This window comes from Cylas formicarius, unplaced genomic scaffold (assembly GCF_029955315.1).
Source record: "Cylas formicarius isolate icCylForm1 unplaced genomic scaffold, icCylForm1.1 PGA_scaffold_9__14_contigs__length_23061073, whole genome shotgun sequence".
In the NCBI taxonomy this organism is placed as follows: domain Eukaryota; kingdom Metazoa; phylum Arthropoda; class Insecta; order Coleoptera; family Brentidae; genus Cylas; species Cylas formicarius.
Genome location: NW_026844365.1, coordinates 15576577 through 15597445, shown reverse-complemented (window position 1 = coordinate 15597445; position 20869 = coordinate 15576577). Strand labels below are relative to the sequence as shown.

The following is a 20869-nucleotide window of genomic DNA, read 5'->3' as shown; positions in this document are numbered from 1 at the left end:
TATTTAAGTAAGAACCTGAAATTTGGAAAAAGTCATGAGCTGTAGAATTGTTGACATGACAAATGGTCCCTTATAAGCAGATTTTTTTTACTCTCTCCTTTAATATACCTAATTATGCACTTATGTGTCCATATATAATCTATAAGTTTTAATATCTAGTACAAAGTTAAACATAAATTGATTGAAGATGTTTAAACATTACTTCAAGGATTAATATTTGAGATTTAAATTATGTACCACTGATTGGTCCAAGGTTAGGTGACGGAATTTAGTAGTCTCACTAAAAGGCTTTTGTTCCTTACAAAAAAAAAATGCCAACTCTGTTTAAATGTTAACAACGGACCCATTAAAGATTGCTATTTTTCAACACTATTTGCAAAAAATCTGCCCAGAAAAAATGCTGTAAAGTATATTTGAGGTTCTGAAATGGCCACCAGAGGTCGCACCTGCCTTCTTGAATTTTAAATCCCGTTTTCTTAAAAAAAATCTTTATTAATGATCCAAATCTTTTTTGTTGGGTGCTTTTCATTCTATCTCCAAAAGGGGTGCAACATTTCCGTAAATAAATGCGGATATTTCCAAAATGACTTAATGCACTTAATGCATGTCGTTAAAAAGGACTTTTCCTAGGCTATCAAACCTGCAATGAATGAGATGATTTCGACTGACTACCAGATGACGTTTTCTGACGTAATGTTATATATTATAATGAATTTTTTACATCATTAGATAGTCCAACAAGAGCCGAAAAACCTTATCTCAATATACTTTTCCTAAGCTAAAATATAAATAAGACAATTTAAAACTTATAAGAAGTTTGGTAAGCTTCTTCAGTCTACTGGTTGTTATTGAAATAAAAGTTCGTTGTTTATCTTAGTTTATATTGTTTTTTTTTACCATACCATAGACATTATTATAACATTCTTACCTGTTTTCAAATATTTGGTAATATCGGTTTTTGTTTCAATATTATAATATTAATATTGTCAAAGGCTAATTCAGTTTATTAATTACCAAAAATCCTAAAAGAAATACAAACAGATAATAATAGTGATAATAGTTTGCTTTTTTAGTAGGGTGTGAAATTTGACAAAGCGGAATCTTCATCGGCATCTTTCATGTCGTTATTTGATGCTTACCGAAATATTTTCAAAGTTTGCGTTTATCGTTATCCATGTTTAGTTTCCAGAATGGTCGGATGTAGTTATTAATTAACAAGCGTTGCGTTAGGTTAGGATAAAGATATTGAGATTTAGTTTTCAGATAATTTAATGTATAGTATAGTTGCTAATATACTTATCGTGCAAAAGTTTTTTCAAGGTTCTGCAGAATAGTAAAAAATGAAAATGAAAAACAAAAACACCGGGGAGGAAAATAATATCCAGGGCGTCTCATAGCAAATATTGCTATTTCTTCGGCCATCCCATTGAACCACCTGTGTATCAGGTAATGGAAAAAATTGTTACATGCTAACTTTTAGTATACCGCACATTTCATGGAGGTCATTTGCATCGACCCTGTATAAGCAGTGCATCGGTTTTTCTTATTACCGACGCACGTCGCGGTGGAAATCTTAAAACCCAGCCTGCAAGGCGACCAGACCCGCACCACGTGGACTTTCGCTTTATAATACGCGTACCGGCGATGAAACGCCTCACTTTTACCGAGTGATTCAGTCGTTCAGCTACGAGGAATCACTTTGTACAGGCGCGATGCCGGCCTCCGGTCAATTGGACCTAGTTCTGGACGAGTCGGGTGGCTACAGCGACCACCTGGTGTCCTCCGACGAAGAAGCGACCTTTTCTATCAAAAATCTCGACGGAAACGACGACTACGTGGAACCCGCTGCCGACAAAAGGGTGAATTTCCCTAGTTTGCCGTCACGGAAGGAGCACGAGACCTTCTTCCGCGAGTGCTTGGACATACTGCTGAAGGACGCGATTTTCGAGGGTACCAGCCGCAGAAATAAACTGCTGGACTTTAAGAACCCGGAAAAGTTGCAAGCGCTCTTCGATTTCGAGCTGAAGAACGAAGCTTCGACCCATTCGGATTTGCAGAAAATCGTGAAAGACGTAATCAAGCACTCCGTGAAGACGGGCCATCCGTATTTCGTCAATCAGTTGTTTTCTTCGGTCGATCCGTACGGTCTGATTGGTCAGTGGTTGACAGACGCCTTGAATCCGAGCGTGTACACTTACGAAGTTTCTCCGCTGTTTACCTTGATGGAGGAAACGGTCTTGAGGGAGATGAGAAAGATTGTAGGGTGGAAAGATGGGAGGGGTGACGGGATATTCAGCCCCGGTGGTTCTATCGCTAACGGATACGCCATTAGCTGCGCCAGGTGCTTCGCTAATCCAGATATTAAGGTTAGTGAGTATACATAGGGCGTTTAAATAATTATTGTTTCTTATAAGCTTGCGGACAAATGGGGTTTATTTTGGTCAACCTTTGTGAGATATTTCGCAAGCGACCTAGCATTTGCCAGGTTCCTAGATTCAACGTAACTAACCAAAACGATTTACTGTCAAATTTAAATATAATATACCGCGCTTCATGCAAACGTATGTCAAAAAATGCCTAGTTTCTAAGAAACGGGGTGTATATTTTGTTTATATGTATAATTAAAAAAAAAACGGTTTTTTTAATATTTTTGCCAGATCTTATTGAAATTGGGTAGCGTCATTGATAATGATGAAGAGTTAATTTTGTTTTAAGTTTATTAACGCCACTAAAAGTACAAGTATTTTCACTCTTGAGTTGTTTGCGTATCCCTCGTATTCGAGCTAAAACATTTTATAAAATCATGAAAACTTACATAAGGTACTTTTTAGGAACATTTATTTTTAATATTTTTTATTTATTTAAAAATAATTGGAATCAGGCATGTAGCTTATGGTCATGGTATCAAAACAGTAGCTTGTCATGTCTAAAAAAATGTAAATAGGTGAAGACTAATTACATAAAAATTTTGAGAAAAAAAATGTCCTATCAAAAAAATTAAAAAAGTTATCTAAGACAAGATTTTCACAAATTAAAAAGTTGGAATCCGCTACGTAAAAACAAACTTTTGAAAATCCTCTCGTAGCCCAAAAATTACACCACGTATCAAGATGAAGTTTTTATATTCGAACTTGTTACAAAGCTACAAAAAACATCGAATAATTAATCAGTAGAAACTCAATTTTGCTTTCAATGGTCAAATGTAATTTTTATGTCAAAATTCTCAGACCATTTTTATTAAAACTTAAAAAAAAAGAACCTGAAAAACATACGGCTAATACAATTGTTGCTTTTTCAAAAAAAAAAAAACTAAGCAATAATGCAAAAAAAAAGAAATTTTTATATAGGCTTAGATTTAAAAAGAATATTGTTATTGCAAGGTGCGATGAAATTTTAAAAGTCAATATTTTATATATAAAAAAGTGCTCAATTTCCATTTTTTCTATAATTTTCTTACTTTTGATACTCTCTATCTTTTATCCGAAGGTTCCTAGATAAATACTTTATAGGAAAAGCTCTCTAAAATTCACCAAAGATTACGAAGTTCATTTTTGGTTACTATTTGTGAATCACGATATAGATACAGCATGATATTGATCGGGATCGCAGACAATTTTTTAAACAACTGCGCCACCCTGCATAATTATACTACAATTAAGTAGGACATGATTAAATGTTTCGAGTTTAATTCCTATAATAATGAATATAATTGACTTTCTGATTGCTGCGTTGTGTTCGTTCATAAAAAACTTTGGGCGCAGTTTGAACCTCACCCTAATCTCAGGCCACTGCTTGTACTTATTATTCCGCAAGCACCAACAAACAAATTGGATACAGTGAATGCCAAAAAAAATATAATACAAGGTTCTTAATTGTTTACTGTTTACTAGATGATTGTTAAATCATTTTTTGTATAGTTTCGCATTTGATGGTGCAAGTATATCTACCTAGAATAGAATGTGTAATAAAAATTTCTTATAGCGTCCATTTTCATAAAAAATTATCAAGTTTTGCCAACTTTTTTCGATTCTGCGTGTGTTATTTCCCCAAAACAATATTCTGCCTAAACTCGAAATCTAATATAATAAAATATGTGATATATATATATATATATATATATATATATATATATATATATATATATATATATATATATATATATATATATATATATATATATAATATAATAATAATATATAATGTAAAAGACAATTTTGAAGGAATTCCAATTTTAAGTTAAGTTAATGTCTACATAACAGAATATGTTGCAGTTTAAGAAAGATGAATAATTTTATTATTATAAAATTATTTATTTAGAAAAAATACCTCAGATTTTTCGTTACTTCCTCGAGACAGACCACATGCTTAGCTATTACCGTTTCTGCGCTTTACTTTCTAACGAGCAACAGTCATTAGCCAGCTTTATTAGGAAAACGTCATTAGCCGAACAAACAAACGCAGAATTAAGCCAGTTAAAAAATTCAAATGAAATAGGCAGTTCCTCGGTATTGCAAATTGCGATCAATTAACCAATTGGTAGCGTAATATAATTAACCGCATTGGAATACAATGTTGCGCTTTAACAACGGGCATCAAAATGGAGATTTCGTTGACATCTGTCAGCCCTAAACCAATTGTATCACCATTTAAACACACAGAAAGTTCAAAAGTCTTTTCGCCGTGAGAATATAAAACCTTTTCAGCGTATTTTGCTGTTTAAAAATATTTCCCAAAATCAATATTATAGTGATTCCATGTTTAAAGTTCATAGTAACGTCATACTGAGCAAATTTACAACTTCCCATATCTTTCTTATCTCGCAGTTTAATAGTCATAAGGAAGTCGACCAAAACAAATCGCAGTCAAAGTTCCAATCTCCACTACTAGGGCACTGTTTTTTCTCGGTATTAAGGTAACTAGATTATCTAGTGATCTAAAGAATCATATAAAAACACATATTTATTTAATCTCTTCGTTATCTTCTACAAATTAGAAATAACTTTTTTATTTTTCGAAAAAACATGCAAATTTTTATTCAGCAGAGAATATTTTACTTGCAGACGAAAGGTCTTCATTCGCTACAGCGCCTCGTCCTGTTCACGTCCGAGGACGCTCACTACTCCATCAAGAAAATGGCGTCGTTTTTGGGAATCGGCACTGATAACGTGTATTTGATAAAAACAGACTTCAGGGGTAAAATAATAACATCCCATCTCCTCGAGCAAGTGGAGCGATCTATAGAAGAAGGTTTGTTTAATTTAACAGATGGAAGATGAGGTTTATCATAAACCTAAGTACCGTTTATGATCTTAAGCAACCAACTACGAAGAAGCCCCACCAATTATCAACGATGTGGGATATGAATTGCTCTGTATTTTTTTTATTTTCTATAAGGTGGACTGCCAGTTGTCCTTCTATCTCTTAAGTGGTCTTCTTTCTTGTTCTTATCGGTTTCTCTTCAAGTGTAATGGGTGGCAGTCTGTTCTCTTCTAATTATCTAAGCTAATTATCTCATGTTTTTACTTTAGTTGTATTATTCATATGGAGACTGCGGACAACTCTTATAATAGGGCCTGACGTTTCTTTCTCTGTAAGTTTGACTATAATGTCGGAAAGGCGAACCATTTGATGATGAACCTATTTCGCCTAAAGCCCTGTTGTTCTTCCCTGTTTCTTATTTGCGTCTCAAGTCTTTTCTGTCTTGAATATGGAGACAGTTATACTTTTATGAAATTCTCTAGCTATTTCCGATGTTTCTAAACTCTAAACTATAATATTTTTGGCTGTTTTACTAGCTCTGGTCATGCCTATTTCGGGCGTTTTTTTGTTTTTTGGTGTTAAAAAGACGTAACTGCTTTTGTTTGCACGAATTCGTTTAGTCACTTTTTTCTGTTCGTGAGCATTTTCCGGACTTTTATCTGTGCGCCATATAGATCGATAGTGATGGATCACTAGTGATCAATCAATCAATTAAAAACATTCTTTAAATCTCATTACTTTAAAGTTATTTTGGCAACCTAGATCCTGGTTAAAACAGATTAGCGAGATAGCGTCAGCTCTCTTGGCAATTGATGTCTAGCTTGTTCATGGAAGTTTCTTTCCAGGTGGTAAACCTTTTATGGTGTGCGCGACGGCCGGTACAACCGTGATCGGAGCTTTCGATCCTTTAGAGGAGATAGCGGACTTGTGCGAAAAATACGGCATGTGGTTGCATGTAGACGCCGCATGGGGTGGGGGCGCTTTGATGTCCAAGAAACACAGACATCTACTTCGAGGCATCGAAAGGTTTGTCTACAATAATTAATTTTGCAGTCGTTATTTTATATACACTTAATGGTAATTATTTAAGCATTAGATTTCATTTAAACACGTACCCTAGTCTGATTTTCAGAATACAGAGTATTAATATCAATAGTAGTGAAGTTCGATATCAAGATCTAGGTGCTAATTATAAATTCCATCTAGACAAAAAAATATATCCACCGAAAAGAATATTAAAGAGGTCATTTCTTCGACAAATTAGCAACCCAAAAAAAGTTGCACTCAATACAATAGTAAGTCTGCAACCTTTCTGTGAAACAGGGCTCTATCTTAGGGCCTCTGTTTTTCAGCATATATCTCTAACTTTCCTTCTATTTTAAAACATGTATGTACATAATTACGTTGAAGATTCCAAACGGCTTTAGTTTTTTAAAGTAAATGAGAGATCTGGCACTACTTCAAAGATTAACGAGAAGCGTCGACATATCTTCCGCTCATAACCTAAAGCTTAATGTCAATAAGTGAGAGTATCATCTCTGTGTGAGTCAGTAATTATATCTAGGTTATTATATGCTGATTCAGTTGGTAGCGTGGCTTTAACGGCGAGGGTTAGTGAGAAAATGTTCAGAACGCTGGCTTTAGATTTTCTTTTAATATTAGACAATATAACACGAAGAGTCAGGTTATGCGGAAACAGAAACGTCTGAAGCTTAAATCTTTAAGATAGCTTCACCTGCTCAATTTTATTTACAAAACCAATCAGATAAAATACTTATATCTTTTAGGGAGCTAAATACAACTTTTAAAAAAGAGTAGCAACTTTTATTTCGACGTAACATGGCATTATTTAAAATATATTTTTCACATGAAGCTCCTAAATTGATAAAAAAAAATTCCAATATATTTTTTAAACGACTTAGTTTTCACGCAGAAACGACCGTTACCAATTTTTCAAGAAATCCGTCACGACCTTGACTATCTAGATTAATGGAACTGTGCCAAATCACAATTATCCTAATTAACTCTACAAAAATTGATTAATAACTATTACAAATCGGAATACCGACAAGATCTCTCAAGGGTAAAGCGAATTAATTTTAAAAACGCTAATGTAAAAACAACTAATTGTGATTTAACAAGGAAAGTATGGTAATGATAGGAATTTGAGAGATTGGCCGCGCTCGTATTCAACCTATGGGTGAACAGACCAAGGTTCTCGTTATGGACAGATGATCGTTCGCTTCCGTTTTCGAACGTCAGATGTTGTTGATATGACAATTAACGTCGACTTTTTCGCAATAACTTGATTTCTCAGATTACTGAATTGATTAATTAAAACTGTAAATTTGGGATGCGGAACATCATCTCTTAATTAAAATTAAATTTAAAATTGAAATCGAAAATCGTTACTTCGACATATACGGTGTGTTGCATTAAAATATGTTTAACATAAAAAGTGGTGCGCAATTTGGCACTTCAACTACTAAACATTTAAAATCTGGTAAAGAGTAATCTTATAAAAACATCCCTCCATCTTATAAAAACTAAAAAAACGCTCCCACTTATGGAATATCCTCCCTAAGTAAGCATAAATACAGGATGTGCCACAAAATAAGAATAGCATTTTGCGTGCCTTTTTTGAAATTGTAAAACCAAAGCGCAATTTTAAATGGCAGGACACCAAACGTCAATCCAATTTTGTAATTTAAATACAACGAGGATGATTTTCTTTTACCGCACATATTGGAATTATGTTAAAAAAATTGCCCATTTTGCGTTATGTTTCGCAAATTTTCCTGTTTATTTATGTCTTTATAATGTTCAATTATTTTGGTTATAAAACCATACGAACTAGAATTTTGCGAATGTTTGCTTCCCTAAGGATTTAAAGAATTTTGTTTATAATGTAATTTTGCAAATTGATCTGCTGTACGAATGGTGAAAATTTTTTAGGGATATAATTTAGCATATTTAGGTTAATTTCAAAAATGCCAAACCAGATCTAAAACACCCACTTTATTTTTCATTCGCCCTGTATAATAACTCAGCGGCAGTAAGTACCTGTGCGAAAATAATGTTTATAATATAAACGCACCTACCATGTAATGGTGCTAAAATAAAAATTAGTTTCTTGTTATAATCCAAGGAAAAATTTGCATTTTACCATGTTTTCGCCAGTGGCGTTTTTTGATAAATTTGTTGTTTTATTTTGAAGCTGACAGTACATTTTACATGTGCATTGACAAAATAAGCGAAATGGAATTGGTCGATCTTATGCAGTAGAAGTTTGTTACTAGGAGCTCATTTAACATTCGTTAGGTAATAAAACGGCCTGCTAATTATACGGCTAGTTGCACTGCAATAGACCTTTCGCTTCCATTAACGAGGATTTAAAAACAATTAACGCTTTTTTGTCACATCCAGAGAATGAGCCATTTAAATTGCCTATATGTTTTTGTATTTATTCGTGCTTTATTCAAGGTCGCACGCGCACGTACGGTGCTGCTGGTTATCCACATTTCTTCAGTTCTTCAATCTCAAAATATTAGAAAGATAAAAAACCATTTTTTCGTTTTACTTGAAACCTGTTAATACTGGAATGACGCAATGCAATGAACGTCATGATAGACTGAAGAAGTTTTTCAACACTTTGCATACTGTACTTGAGAGTATATTAGAGCAGGGCATGGAAAAAAAATACTATTGCCGAAATTCTAACATTATAGCGCTTCCACCATTTTGTGAAGAAACATTTTCGTCTGCACTGGTTCTTTTATAAACTAGTTTGTGTTATTATTAAACCGAAAAACTTCGCAGCTTAATTTATAATTCCTTTGACAGGACATAAACAATTGTTATCAGGGGCTGCAATGTTTCCAATTAAAAATTTAAATACAATATCAAATAAACTTCAAAAGAAAACCGCTGTAAAATTAAAAAAAATATATTGTCCCCTGTATAAAAACTTTAAGTAATGGGAAAGTTTTATTTCTAAGGAGCATCATATTATTAAATATTAAAATCATTGTCAAAATCGAAATTATCAAATTACTGGTCTTCCACCATTTTGTCCTGAAATATTTTAGTGGTTATTTTATATAATGGTTTGTAAATGAATGTAAAGATATTAACCCATTTATAGCACCAGTAGACACCAGCAAAGAGCTGGAGAAATCATAGCAGGAGCTGTCATTGAATTTCTCTAATTGCAGGAAATGATGGTAGTACAATTTTGAAATTCTTGCAATGATAAATTAAAAATTAAATAAAACTAAAAAGGAAACTGCTTCCTAATAAAAGAAGATGTTGTCGCCTGTACCACTTTTAAAGGGCATCCTACAGTCTATCGGCACCGTTTTCGTATTTTGATAAGACGAATTTTGAATGAAATTTAGTTGCGAAGAAGTTTATGAAAAACCCCCGTATAAACTATATTTAAATAGATACGGAAGAGTATAAAAAAATAAAATTCTAAATGGTGCCATTGAAAACACCAAGTTCAAAAACACAGTACTTGACGGCCGCCCCTGTTTCAATTTCAGAGCCGATTCCGTAACATGGAACCCTCACAAATTGCTGACGGCACCCCAGCAATGCTCGACGCTCCTCGTGAGGCACGAGAAGATCCTTACGGAAGCGCACTCGGCCAGTGCGTCCTACTTGTTTCAGAAAGATAAATTTTACGACACCAAATACGACACAGGTACGGATCAAGGAAATTTCCCTAAATATCGATAGTTTATATTAATCTCTCTAGGTGATAAACATATTCAATGCGGTCGCCGAGCCGACGTGCTGAAGTTCTGGTTCATGTGGAAAGCCAAAGGAACCGACGGTTTGGAGAATCACATCGACAAAACCTTCGACAACGCGAAGTTCTTCATGGAAACCATCAAAAACCGTCCGGGTTTCGAGGTCGTGATCCCGGAACCCGAATGTACCAACATATGCTTCTGGTATGTCCCGGAGAGACTCAGGAATTCCAAGTCCGATCCGGACTACAACGAAAGGTTGCACGCCGTGGCGCCGAAAATTAAAGAAAAGATGATGAAGGAAGGCTCGATGATGGTTACCTATCAGACGCACAAGTCGAAACCTAACTTTTTCCGGATAGTCTTCCAAAATTCTGGATTGGATCGGAACGACATGTTGCACTTGGTGGAGGAATTCGAGAGGCTCGGAAACGATCTATAAATTGACCCAGTGTTTGTTGCGGCGCTGGAATTGCTGTCGCGCTTCTAGAGTTAGGTTTTATTTATTTAATTTCGTTGTTGATTGTCTGTATTACTTGGAGGTTTTTTTCTGAGATTTCGTAAGTGTTCGAAGTGATAAAGTATTCTAATAAATATATATTGCACCTGATATAATATTATTTATTTATTTTAACAAATTATGACTAAAGCAAACTTTGATCCGTTGTAGTCGCGTGATCGTCATCAAAAGGATAAATCAATGATGTCAATTTTACCTGACGGTCATTGACTATCCAAAATTATCCATCTGTGATATGATTGAAGTAATTTTTAAATAAATACAGCGAAACTAACCAAGACGAACTTAGCTTAAACACCTCTTTAAAATTAATAGCGTTGCAAGGTTCCTAGGTATGTATATTAATTGTTATTAACAAACTATATTTATTTTCCCAAAGATAACGTTGCATAGGAATATTCAAAATACATGACAGGTACAACTGACATATACAAAAACATTTACTCAAAAAAATAAAATGTTTTGGATAATAAAAATATTTTCAATCATTTTTGACAAGGTTTTAAACGTTTTTTAAAAATTCGAACACCCAAATGATCACGTGACCTAGAAGTAATGGACAGCCTACAGTACAAAACATTGTCTTACAATAAAATTTCAAAAATGTGAGAATTATGTATTTATTCTCCAAGTTCCTTAAAATCACCACAGTCAAATGTCCGACTTTAGATATTATTATAGTTCAAGTGCTTTTATTTTTTCTGAAGCTAAGGTGGTTATCTATAAAAATGTGGCATTTATCTACAAAAGAAGAAAGCATACTCAAACATTTTATAAAAACTATTTGAAATAGTTACCGGACCTTCTTGAAAACTGGCACAACTCTATTTCTTTTTGGAGAGGATAGGAATGTGCCACTTAAAAAAGATAGATCCACCAAGGATGTAAGCGGACCTGTTATCAAACCCAATGCTCTTTGTAATATAAACGTTGGTATGCCATCGGATCCAAAAGACTTTTTGTTTTTTAATTTATCTTTTAAAGTATGCAAGAGCTCCTCCTCCGTAAAAGGTGCCATATATAACTCTCATCATTCACTTCCCTAATAACACTCAGACCAATCTTTTTGTTATCCAACTGAATTAAACATTTCAATTGTTTGATGTAATTTGAAATAAGCATATTTAAATAAAAATGTGAGGTAAAATACCGCCTAGCTATTAGTGTCTTACAATGAAATAATAATGGTTTTTGATTACATAGTCGTCATAGAAAAGGAAACATCATTCACTATAATATGCTTGTTTTAGGTATAACTATACCCATACAATTATTTTTTTTTTGGTCGTTGTTGTTGAAGATATTTAACAAAATAAATACCGATTACTAAATATAAGCTCTAAATGAATCTAAGAAGTACCGGTTTCTATATAATTTTACCCTCAACAGATATTCCACAACAAACTTCGTTTTTCCACTGCGACATATCCTTACTACAAAATAAAAAGTTCTTCTCTCACTATTCTTCACAGCAAGTAAAATACATACGGGACTGACATTCATAACCTTAACCTAAGATTTTATGACTAGTCGGCTATGATAGAAATTTCAGGACCATTTTAGAATTTATAATATTAATGAAATATTATATAGTACTTCCTATAGACTATAACTTTAATCAGAATTTGATGACGCCTGTCTTCGATCACGTCCTTTATACTTGTTTATATGCATAATTTAAGTACATCTTAATTAAGTTAGTTATTAAGTAATGAAATAAATCAAAATATCTTATTCCACGGGGCCGGATATTGATCTTCTTTTAAGTGGCCTCCAGTTACCCTGTGTTTTTCTATATCATATTGTTGGCTGGTATAATTTCTACTTAATATTGTACTAATGATTTTTATATATGCAACAAATAGAGATTATTATTATGCGCGGTTAGATTAAATAGTTCGAGGCGACGTACTGGCTATAAGTGATATTTTCATTAGGGTTATTTTTAATTCAATTTATAACGAATAACACAGTAGCTGGTTTAGAAAAAAACAATTGATATCTTGTTTCTAGATTGCAGCACCCATTACACTTGGTATAGGTTTCTCTTTGTTTATGGTTACTATTTTCAACACATAAATATTTCATTCTTCACATTTCATATTCATATAAATTATTTCATTGGCAATTTTTAAAGTTTTTTAACATTTTAAATTAATTACGGATAATAATAATACTCAAGCTATGTAATAACCATTGTTTAAAACATTTTGATATTTCTGCGTAATCCGTATTCCATTATGTAATATATAATATAATTATATAATGAAAATATAAAAGTTCATAATTAAATGTTCATAATCTAATTACATTTTTGTTAGAGACCTTAATTAAATATTTTTATATTTAATTTTTAAAATATTGGTGTTTTGAGTGATTTTAAATTGATTAAAGGGTAACACATAAATATCATGTTCAAATGAAAGGAGGTAATTTCTTGGCTAATTATAAGAAAAAGGTTTGTATAACTCTCTTGGTCAGGGCGTTAAAAAATTGCTTTAATACAAAAAGTTTCTTTTTGTTCCCAGAAGCGATTAACTTAATAAAAACACTTTATATTTCTTTAAAGTCAAATATTTCCGTTATTGAAAAACACTCTTTCAGTTCCGATTCTTCTTCTGCAGAAACTCGTTTGATTTGTTGCTCCGTATTTTAGGTTACATTGGACTAAAATATTGTAGATAGATGGATTTAGTAATGTCTATATTTAAATAATACTAGCTTTAACGAAATTTCGATTTACATTCAATTTTAGAGAAAAATTTAAATTCTTAAGAAATTAATTTGAAACATGTAGCAGTATTTAATATTGATGTAACTCAAGCAGTGTTATTATATGTAACATAATAATATGTATGTATGTACATTTCTATCATTTGAATCTTTATGAGTGTTTAAGTTATATCTTCAAAGTCACTTGTTAAAAGAGCTTAAGAGTGTACAAATTATTTTTATATTTAGTGATAATTGTTACAAGCTATATATAAAAATTTATGATCCAAAATTCAAATTTATTTATTGCATTTATTTATCAAATTTAAAACACGATATTTTATGCGGGTAATAAGAACTTTTATGACTTGTTTCATCACCCCATTATTTCCAGCTTTTCCAGAAATTCGACCAGTATGCGACAGTTCGTAAATTTCAATCCCATTTTTTTTACTTGGGTGACATCCACTGCTAAAAAGTGGCAGTGGGGAAGAGCGGGGAGGGAAACCGCCAATATGGTAGCCAGACATATTCCGTAACATAAGATATAAATATAAAAACTCAAAATTTATAAAAAATATCTGTCGAAGATCTTCAGAGGCAAATATATAAATAAATTAAGCATCCACAGATGTTCAAAAAGTACACAATTAGAACACAATTATCTAGATTTCGAATAAAAAAACCAACGGAATGAAATTTTCAACTATAAAACAGTGTTCACTTTATGGATAATATACGAAAATTTTGCGGCAATAGGGTTTTAAAAGTTAAGATGCCACTTACGCCATCGGGTGGCCAAACTAGATGGCCGATTTATTTATTTTTTTTTTAATTTCTCTCAATTTTCTCGACGTTCGGTATAATAACTTCCCCTAACCATGTGAACTCCGCCTATAAAATAATTTTATTAATAGGTAAGCGTACAATAACACGATCAATCACAATTATGCCGCCAAACTATATAATATGTATTACTTAACGAAATTTAATACTAAAACCTAAATCATAATTAAATTCTGAACATGAAAAATTATAGAAATTTTACTCTAATAATTTTTGAATGTAATTCGCTTACAATAATGAATCTGCATCGTATAATCAATGAAATGTCCGAATATCTGTCCCAAATTTTACTTTATTACAAGTATATAGATCGGGATTTTCTTTAAATATGCTGCCGTTTAGAATAATTTCACGTCAGGATTTTCTCGCATCGAGGAGGACGATCGGGTTTGGTTTTCAAAAAAGAAAAAACCTTTTCCAATCCGAAACGGGTACACCGGGGACGCCGTTTTGTATTCCCGCTCGTGTCCAGTATTGATTGACACGCGGACAATCGACTGAATTATATCCCAGGCGTCGCAGTTTGCATGCCATTCGTACAGAATGCAATTTATAGGAAAACTCTTTTGCCCATTTTTCGATTGTTTTGTCGACGTGTTTCGGCGACAAGAAGTTCTCTACGGGGTGTTGTTTAAGCCCGTGACTGAACTCTAGAAGGGGATTCACTAGAAATTTTAATATAATAATAAATTTTTAATATAAAGAAGAACACTACCCTTATAGTATTGTAAAAAGAACAATTTACTATCCTCTAGTCCAATTTATTGTTTGGTATAGCATTTTGCTTTGGGGCTGAAAGTTGAACTTTTCCAGCTTAAAAATAAAAATTTATAAGTCTCAACTACGAGCATAGCGAAAAAACTTACAAAAAATATTCCAGCAGCCTAAAAAAACATTGCTGAAACGAACAGAGACGAAAAAGATTTGATATATGGGTGAATGCGTTCTAACTATTACTTAAAATTTCTACCATTTTAAAACAAGACTTTTTATTTTTTTGCGTGTATTAGTTATCTATTTTACTCTAAAAATAAAAGAAAGGATTTCACTCCAGCTTCAAAGCCTCAAAAACGAGAAACAAATTTCAAATTTTCTCTTTCCACTATTTCATCAACTCATGCGAACAGTACCCTTTTGACATGATTAAATATAGGTTTCATAGTGCTCAAGGTTGATGGCGCTCGACTCATATAAATTTATCATCATCATCAAATTTAAAAATTCGGTTAATTTTAAAGACAAAACCGGAATTCAGTGTTAACTTAAAACATTAACCAAAAAAGTGTATATTTTCTTTAGTTTCATTATAAAAATAAGGTAATTAATTTAAATCATTCATTGCGACAAAAAAACGAAATTAAAGATAAATTTTAGACATTTAACTGATATGTTGTAGGTTTTCTCTGAATGACAACTTATGTTATACAAAAAATATTATGAAATATATTCATGACCGTCTAATTAATACAAAAATGTCATTATTATAAACCCTCATAACTATTTCAATTTGATTTAAAGAGACGTCGACATCACACGTTAGGTAGATAGTCCTAAGCACTGGTTTTTGGATTACAAACATCTCTTGAACGCTTGAGTTCACTCACCAAAATATTATACCACACTTTTTAATTCTTACAAAATTTGCAAAATACAAGATTCTTCTTGCATATATTTTATTGAGTTTGTCAATAGCCGTTAAAATACATACCCAGTAATAAAGTTTACTTTATTCAGAGTTTTTTTATGTTGGCTTATAGCGATTCAATATTTCGCCAGCATTGGGGCACACAAAATAATTTGTTAAAATGAAGAAATAACCTTATATCGAGAGTGAAAACAAACAACACAAGACATAAAAAATAGTATGGTTGAAATCCTGCGTAGATAAGGGTTTCCATTTATCCATTTTCCATTATTTTTGATTTGTTAGTCCTAGGTCCTACGTTTTGTGCAAATACATTTTAGTGCGATTTGGATGATTATTTGTCAATATTTACTTGTGCAAATAATAAAAATAATAATAACAATATACAGAGACTACAAAAGCAGGCCTTATAAGGTGTTGTTGAAGCCCTTACGTTTTAAGGAACAGAAAATTAATATTAAATAAATAAATAAGCAGCTTAATAAAAGTAATAAGTTATTTTGAATCAGCTGGAAATGTTACTAGATTATAATATTATGTGTATCGGCTCCATAATGCAACAAAAATTTTATATCAGTACCATCTATTTTGGGAAGTAGCTGGAATAAATATGAATAACATTTTCAAAACAATTTATTGAAAGGAATTCATAAAAATTTAATAGTGTGTTGCGCCTCCAGCTAAATTTTCGCATTCTGGTACCTCTTTGTGGCATGCTTCGAATGAATCAGATTACCGATAAGGTCTATTTATAGATATAAGAAAGTGACCAATTGCTTTTGAATGGGATTATCCAAGGGTGGTCATTAATATACAATGCAACAAGATTATTGGCTAAGTTTCGGAAATTCAGGTAAAATTGTGGTCTGTAATAGAAAATAATTTTATACCTACCTGTGTTTAATATTCTTTGGTTTGATATACTACTTAGTAGATGAAAGTGATCAAGATATAATACGGCATACCAGTTATACGAGGAACAAAGCGTGCCTACATTACATATCTTAATAAGGAGGCTTGAAAAAGATGAAACCGGTGTTAAATGTGGCAGAACTACCTTATGGAAGTGCATTCAACAAATGGGTTTTAGATTTTAAAAAAGGCAAGTTTTCATGGAATCTCTTAGAATTTGGAAATGGCGACTGGAATATCTACAAAAAATTAGGATTTACAGAGAACAACAAAGGCCAATTATTTACTTGGATGAAACCTGGTTCGACACTTATGATACCCCGGAAATGGGTTGGCTGACTCAAACGCGCCATCAAAAAGAGGTAAAAGAATAACTATTTTGTATGCTGGCTCCAAAGATGGTTTCATTCCAAATTGACATTCTCTGTCGAAAAATGTTAAAGATTCAAGATTAAAATATTAAAGATTCTTCTCTGGAGTACCATGACGACACCACCGCTGATTTATTTGAAAGATCGTTTAAAAACAAACTAGTTACAAACATTCTTTCTAATAGCTTAATTGCAGAGGACAATGCAAGTTATCACAGTAGACAGTTGACACAAAAGCAACAATCCAAAACTACATGTATAATAACAACATTTATTTTCACGAAGATTATACCAAAAAGCAATTAATTCTACAAAGCTTGAACCTACAAAAGGAATACGTCTGTGATAATTATGCAAAAAATCTAGCGCATACAGTTTTAAGGCTTCCACCTTACCACTGTATATTTAATCCCATTGAACATGTTTGGCACCAACTGAAATTTGCCATTCGTCGTAACAATGCTTTTCCCCATGTTAACTCCAATGTCCCCAAACTTATAGAAACCGAAGTTTTTAACATCCCTCCACAAAGTTGGGCAAATTCTGTTAAACATATAGAAAAAGCAGAACAATCGTATATCCATATTGCAAATAATATAAAACAAATAATAATTAGAACAGGCGATGATAGCGATAGTGATACTGATATATTATGTGAATAACTTTAAGTAATTTTAGTGTGTAATAAAAATGCAATTTTATGTTAGATCTAAACATAAATATATACATAAATAAATAAATATTGTTTAGTATCTTTCCTAACCAAACCCCAAATAATTAAATTCTAAGCAAAGTACGGGCCTGTTCGGCCATATTTCATTCTTACAGCTTGCCCGGGTCTTTCCTTAATTCGTATTAGTTAGTCACTTTCTTATATCTATGAACAGACTTTATCTGATATTTTCCGCTGGCCTCATGAAGTAGACTTTGTACTTAGACTTCTACTCGTTCTTCTCATATGCTAGACATGTTCAATAGGCGATTAGTTTGTTGACCATGCGAGTCAGATAAACTGCAGCAAAATTGGATTCTGGTCATTAATCACTGACATAATGTAAATTTTCCGTTTAATGGGGAAACTCATTATAATGATCGTTCTAGGATAGTTCTATCAATTCTCGAAAGAAACGTTAGAACTGTTTAGGAATTGCCAGTTTGCACAGTTTCAGTTGTTTTTGATTCAAATTCGCAAACTAAATTGGAAATAAGTTTACTTAAAACTTAATAATTAAATTTGTTATTCACCGTTTATTAGTTTTGGAATATGTTTAAGTTCAGATGACCCAACTTTGGGTGTATTTTGTGAATTTCATCTCCGACTTTTGAAAACATATAGCTATTAGATAATATAGTGCCCTACTACAGTACCAACTGATGCGCCGCATGCGGGCATGCCTCTACATTTCACCCATTAACCTATACTTTGTGGCATTTTCTTTCGAAACAGCGATTTGCACACACATAACCCGTTTTCCCTGAATATTTAACAAGACTTATGCATATTTTGAGAAAATTCTGCTGTAAAAATGCCGTATCCAAACATTTTGACGATCTGTCAGCGGCCATGCTGGTTGTTCGATACCGCTAGATCATTGGTTAAAAACGACAATTTAAATCCCGCGTATTATCGGCATAGGCAGGGCCTCTATACCTCTAGTGGCTATATGACACAGCATCTCATCTAATCGACACTTATGGAAAAATATATGATATTTTTTAAATTCCGGAAGCACCTAGTATCTTTTTGTTATTAGCTTGCTATGCTCCATGTTCACAGAAGCAAGAGACAAATTAAGTAGTGCAAAATAGCTGACACCAAACTGATATCAGTTGATAGATGGGCTTCATACACTAGATAACGCGTTTTGGTTTCTTACAGGTTCCGAGCTACTTGAAACAGTTCTGGAATTATTTTTCAGGTGCATTCAATTATTTTATTTGTGTGGGCCAGTAAGGAATTGATTCTCGTTGTAGAAACGAACCTTTAATCTTATTCCAGCTCTGTCTTTGCGTCTCACGACCTTATCGAGCGGTGGCGAAATTTCAAGTCCTTTGAAGTTTCGCAGTCGTGTAATTATCGGGCCCGTTACACTCGGGAAACCGGTGAGAAAGATGCGCACGCGTCTCGGAAATTGCAACAAAGGAAAAAAAAACGAAAAAAATTAATTGGGGAAAACGAGTTAACGGGCTGCGCCGGTAGACGGTGGAATGGGGGGAGGGTCGCGCTTAAGGGTTCCCCGCGTTTAGACCGGCTCGCGCTTTTTTTTTTACTTATTTTGGAAAACACCGGCCGTCTTCTCTGTTTAAACGCTTCCAGGCCGCGTTTAATGAATTCTCCGCATGTAATGTGTGTATCCATTTTTTCTTGAGTTTAAATCAACCTGGACCATATAGCGTTTTGGTGCAGTAATAAATAACGAAATAAATACATACAAAAAGACGGTCCGATTAATCAATAATAAAGTCGAATTCTATAGTTTGACATTGAAAATTGTTTCTTTTTATCGAATGGCAAAATGTGGTTTGCGATTTTAGCTAAATTTAGGTAATTTTGACATTGCTATCCGTTAAAAAATAATGACCATAAATAGGGTATGGAAAAGGAAATTAAATTAGTCGATTTTAAAAATTATTGAGAAATTCGTCATCTTAGCTTTCAACTTGTAGAATGATGTCTTACCTGGCAAATCCTGCATCCGACTGGAATCCTGCAGACGTTTCGCCAAAATCTCACTTGGCATCTTCAATGCTCGCGCTCCGAAAACACTTCGAACACTGGGAGGTTATCGGCGGTGCGTGCGGTATTTATACTCTGCGCCGGAGATGGTAACGGTGCTGCTTGTGCGTGGGGGGAGGTGGCTCCGCCCCCTGAATTGTCGCGTTGTTAATTTCGCCCGATCGTAGTTGCGATGTCCCCGTTGGCTGCTGGGCATCGCTCTGCTGTTTGATTATCGTTCTCCACGTGTTGGATAAATGCAGAGCGTCGTCTCTCGTATTGAGGTGTCCGGACTTTTCTATTTCGATGGCCTCTCGTATAATGCTAGTCCTAAAATCAGGAATATTAGCTATTTGTTTGCAAGTGCCGAAATCAATTTTATGGCCTGTCTGATCTTGGTGCTATAACAAAGCAGATGTTGTTTGTTTGTTTCTTATGGCTAAACGATGTTCCTCGAGCCTGGCTGAAATCCTTCTGTTGGTCTGTCTCACATACGTCAGGCTGCACGATCCGCATGCTACACTGTATACTCCTTGGTTTTCCAGAGTAATTTTTTGTTTTGGATTTCTTAGTATTGCTCCGATGGTATGGTCAGGTTTGTATGCCGTTGATATGTCGTGTTTCCGTAATATTCGGTCAATTTTGTCAGTAACCCCCTTAATGTATGGCGGGACAGCGATCGATCTTCGTTGGGTCTCGTCCTGCACTCTCTGCTGCGGCTGTTGTTGTTTACTGATTGCCTTGCTGATGGTGCACCTTTGGTATCCGTTTTGTCGAAGACATGTACTAATTTTCTTCAGTTCTTTATCTCTGTTCCTCTCGTTTGTGATTTTAGGACTAGGATTATACGAGAGGCCATCGAAATAGAAAAGTCCGGGCACCTCGATACGAGAGACGACGCTCTGCATTTATCCAACACGTGGAGAATGATAATCAAACAGCAGAGCGATGCGCAGCAGCCAACGGTGACATCGCAACTACGATCGGGCGAAATTAACAACGCGACAATTCAGGGGGCGGAGCCACCTCCCCCCACGCACACGCAGCACCGTTACCATCTCCGGCTCAGAGTATAAATACCGCACGCACCGCCGATAACCTCCCAGTGTTCGAAGTGTTTTCAGAGCGCGAGCA

The 20869-nt window shown here is 33.8% G+C and overlaps 1 protein-coding gene across 1 annotated transcript; it reads left to right on the top strand.

The window, feature by feature from the left end:
- Positions 1 to 1650: 1650 nt before the first annotated feature.
- LOC132707115 (cysteine sulfinic acid decarboxylase) lies at positions 1651 to 10641 on the top strand. Its single transcript, XM_060678808.1, has 5 exons — positions 1651 to 2366; positions 5061 to 5247; positions 6105 to 6285; positions 9804 to 9964; positions 10019 to 10641. Exons 1-5 carry the CDS (start codon positions 1713 to 1715, stop codon positions 10453 to 10455), a joined length of 1620 nt encoding a protein of 539 aa, XP_060534791.1. The 5' UTR covers positions 1651 to 1712; the 3' UTR covers positions 10456 to 10641.
- Positions 10642 to 20869: the final 10228 nt, after the last annotated feature.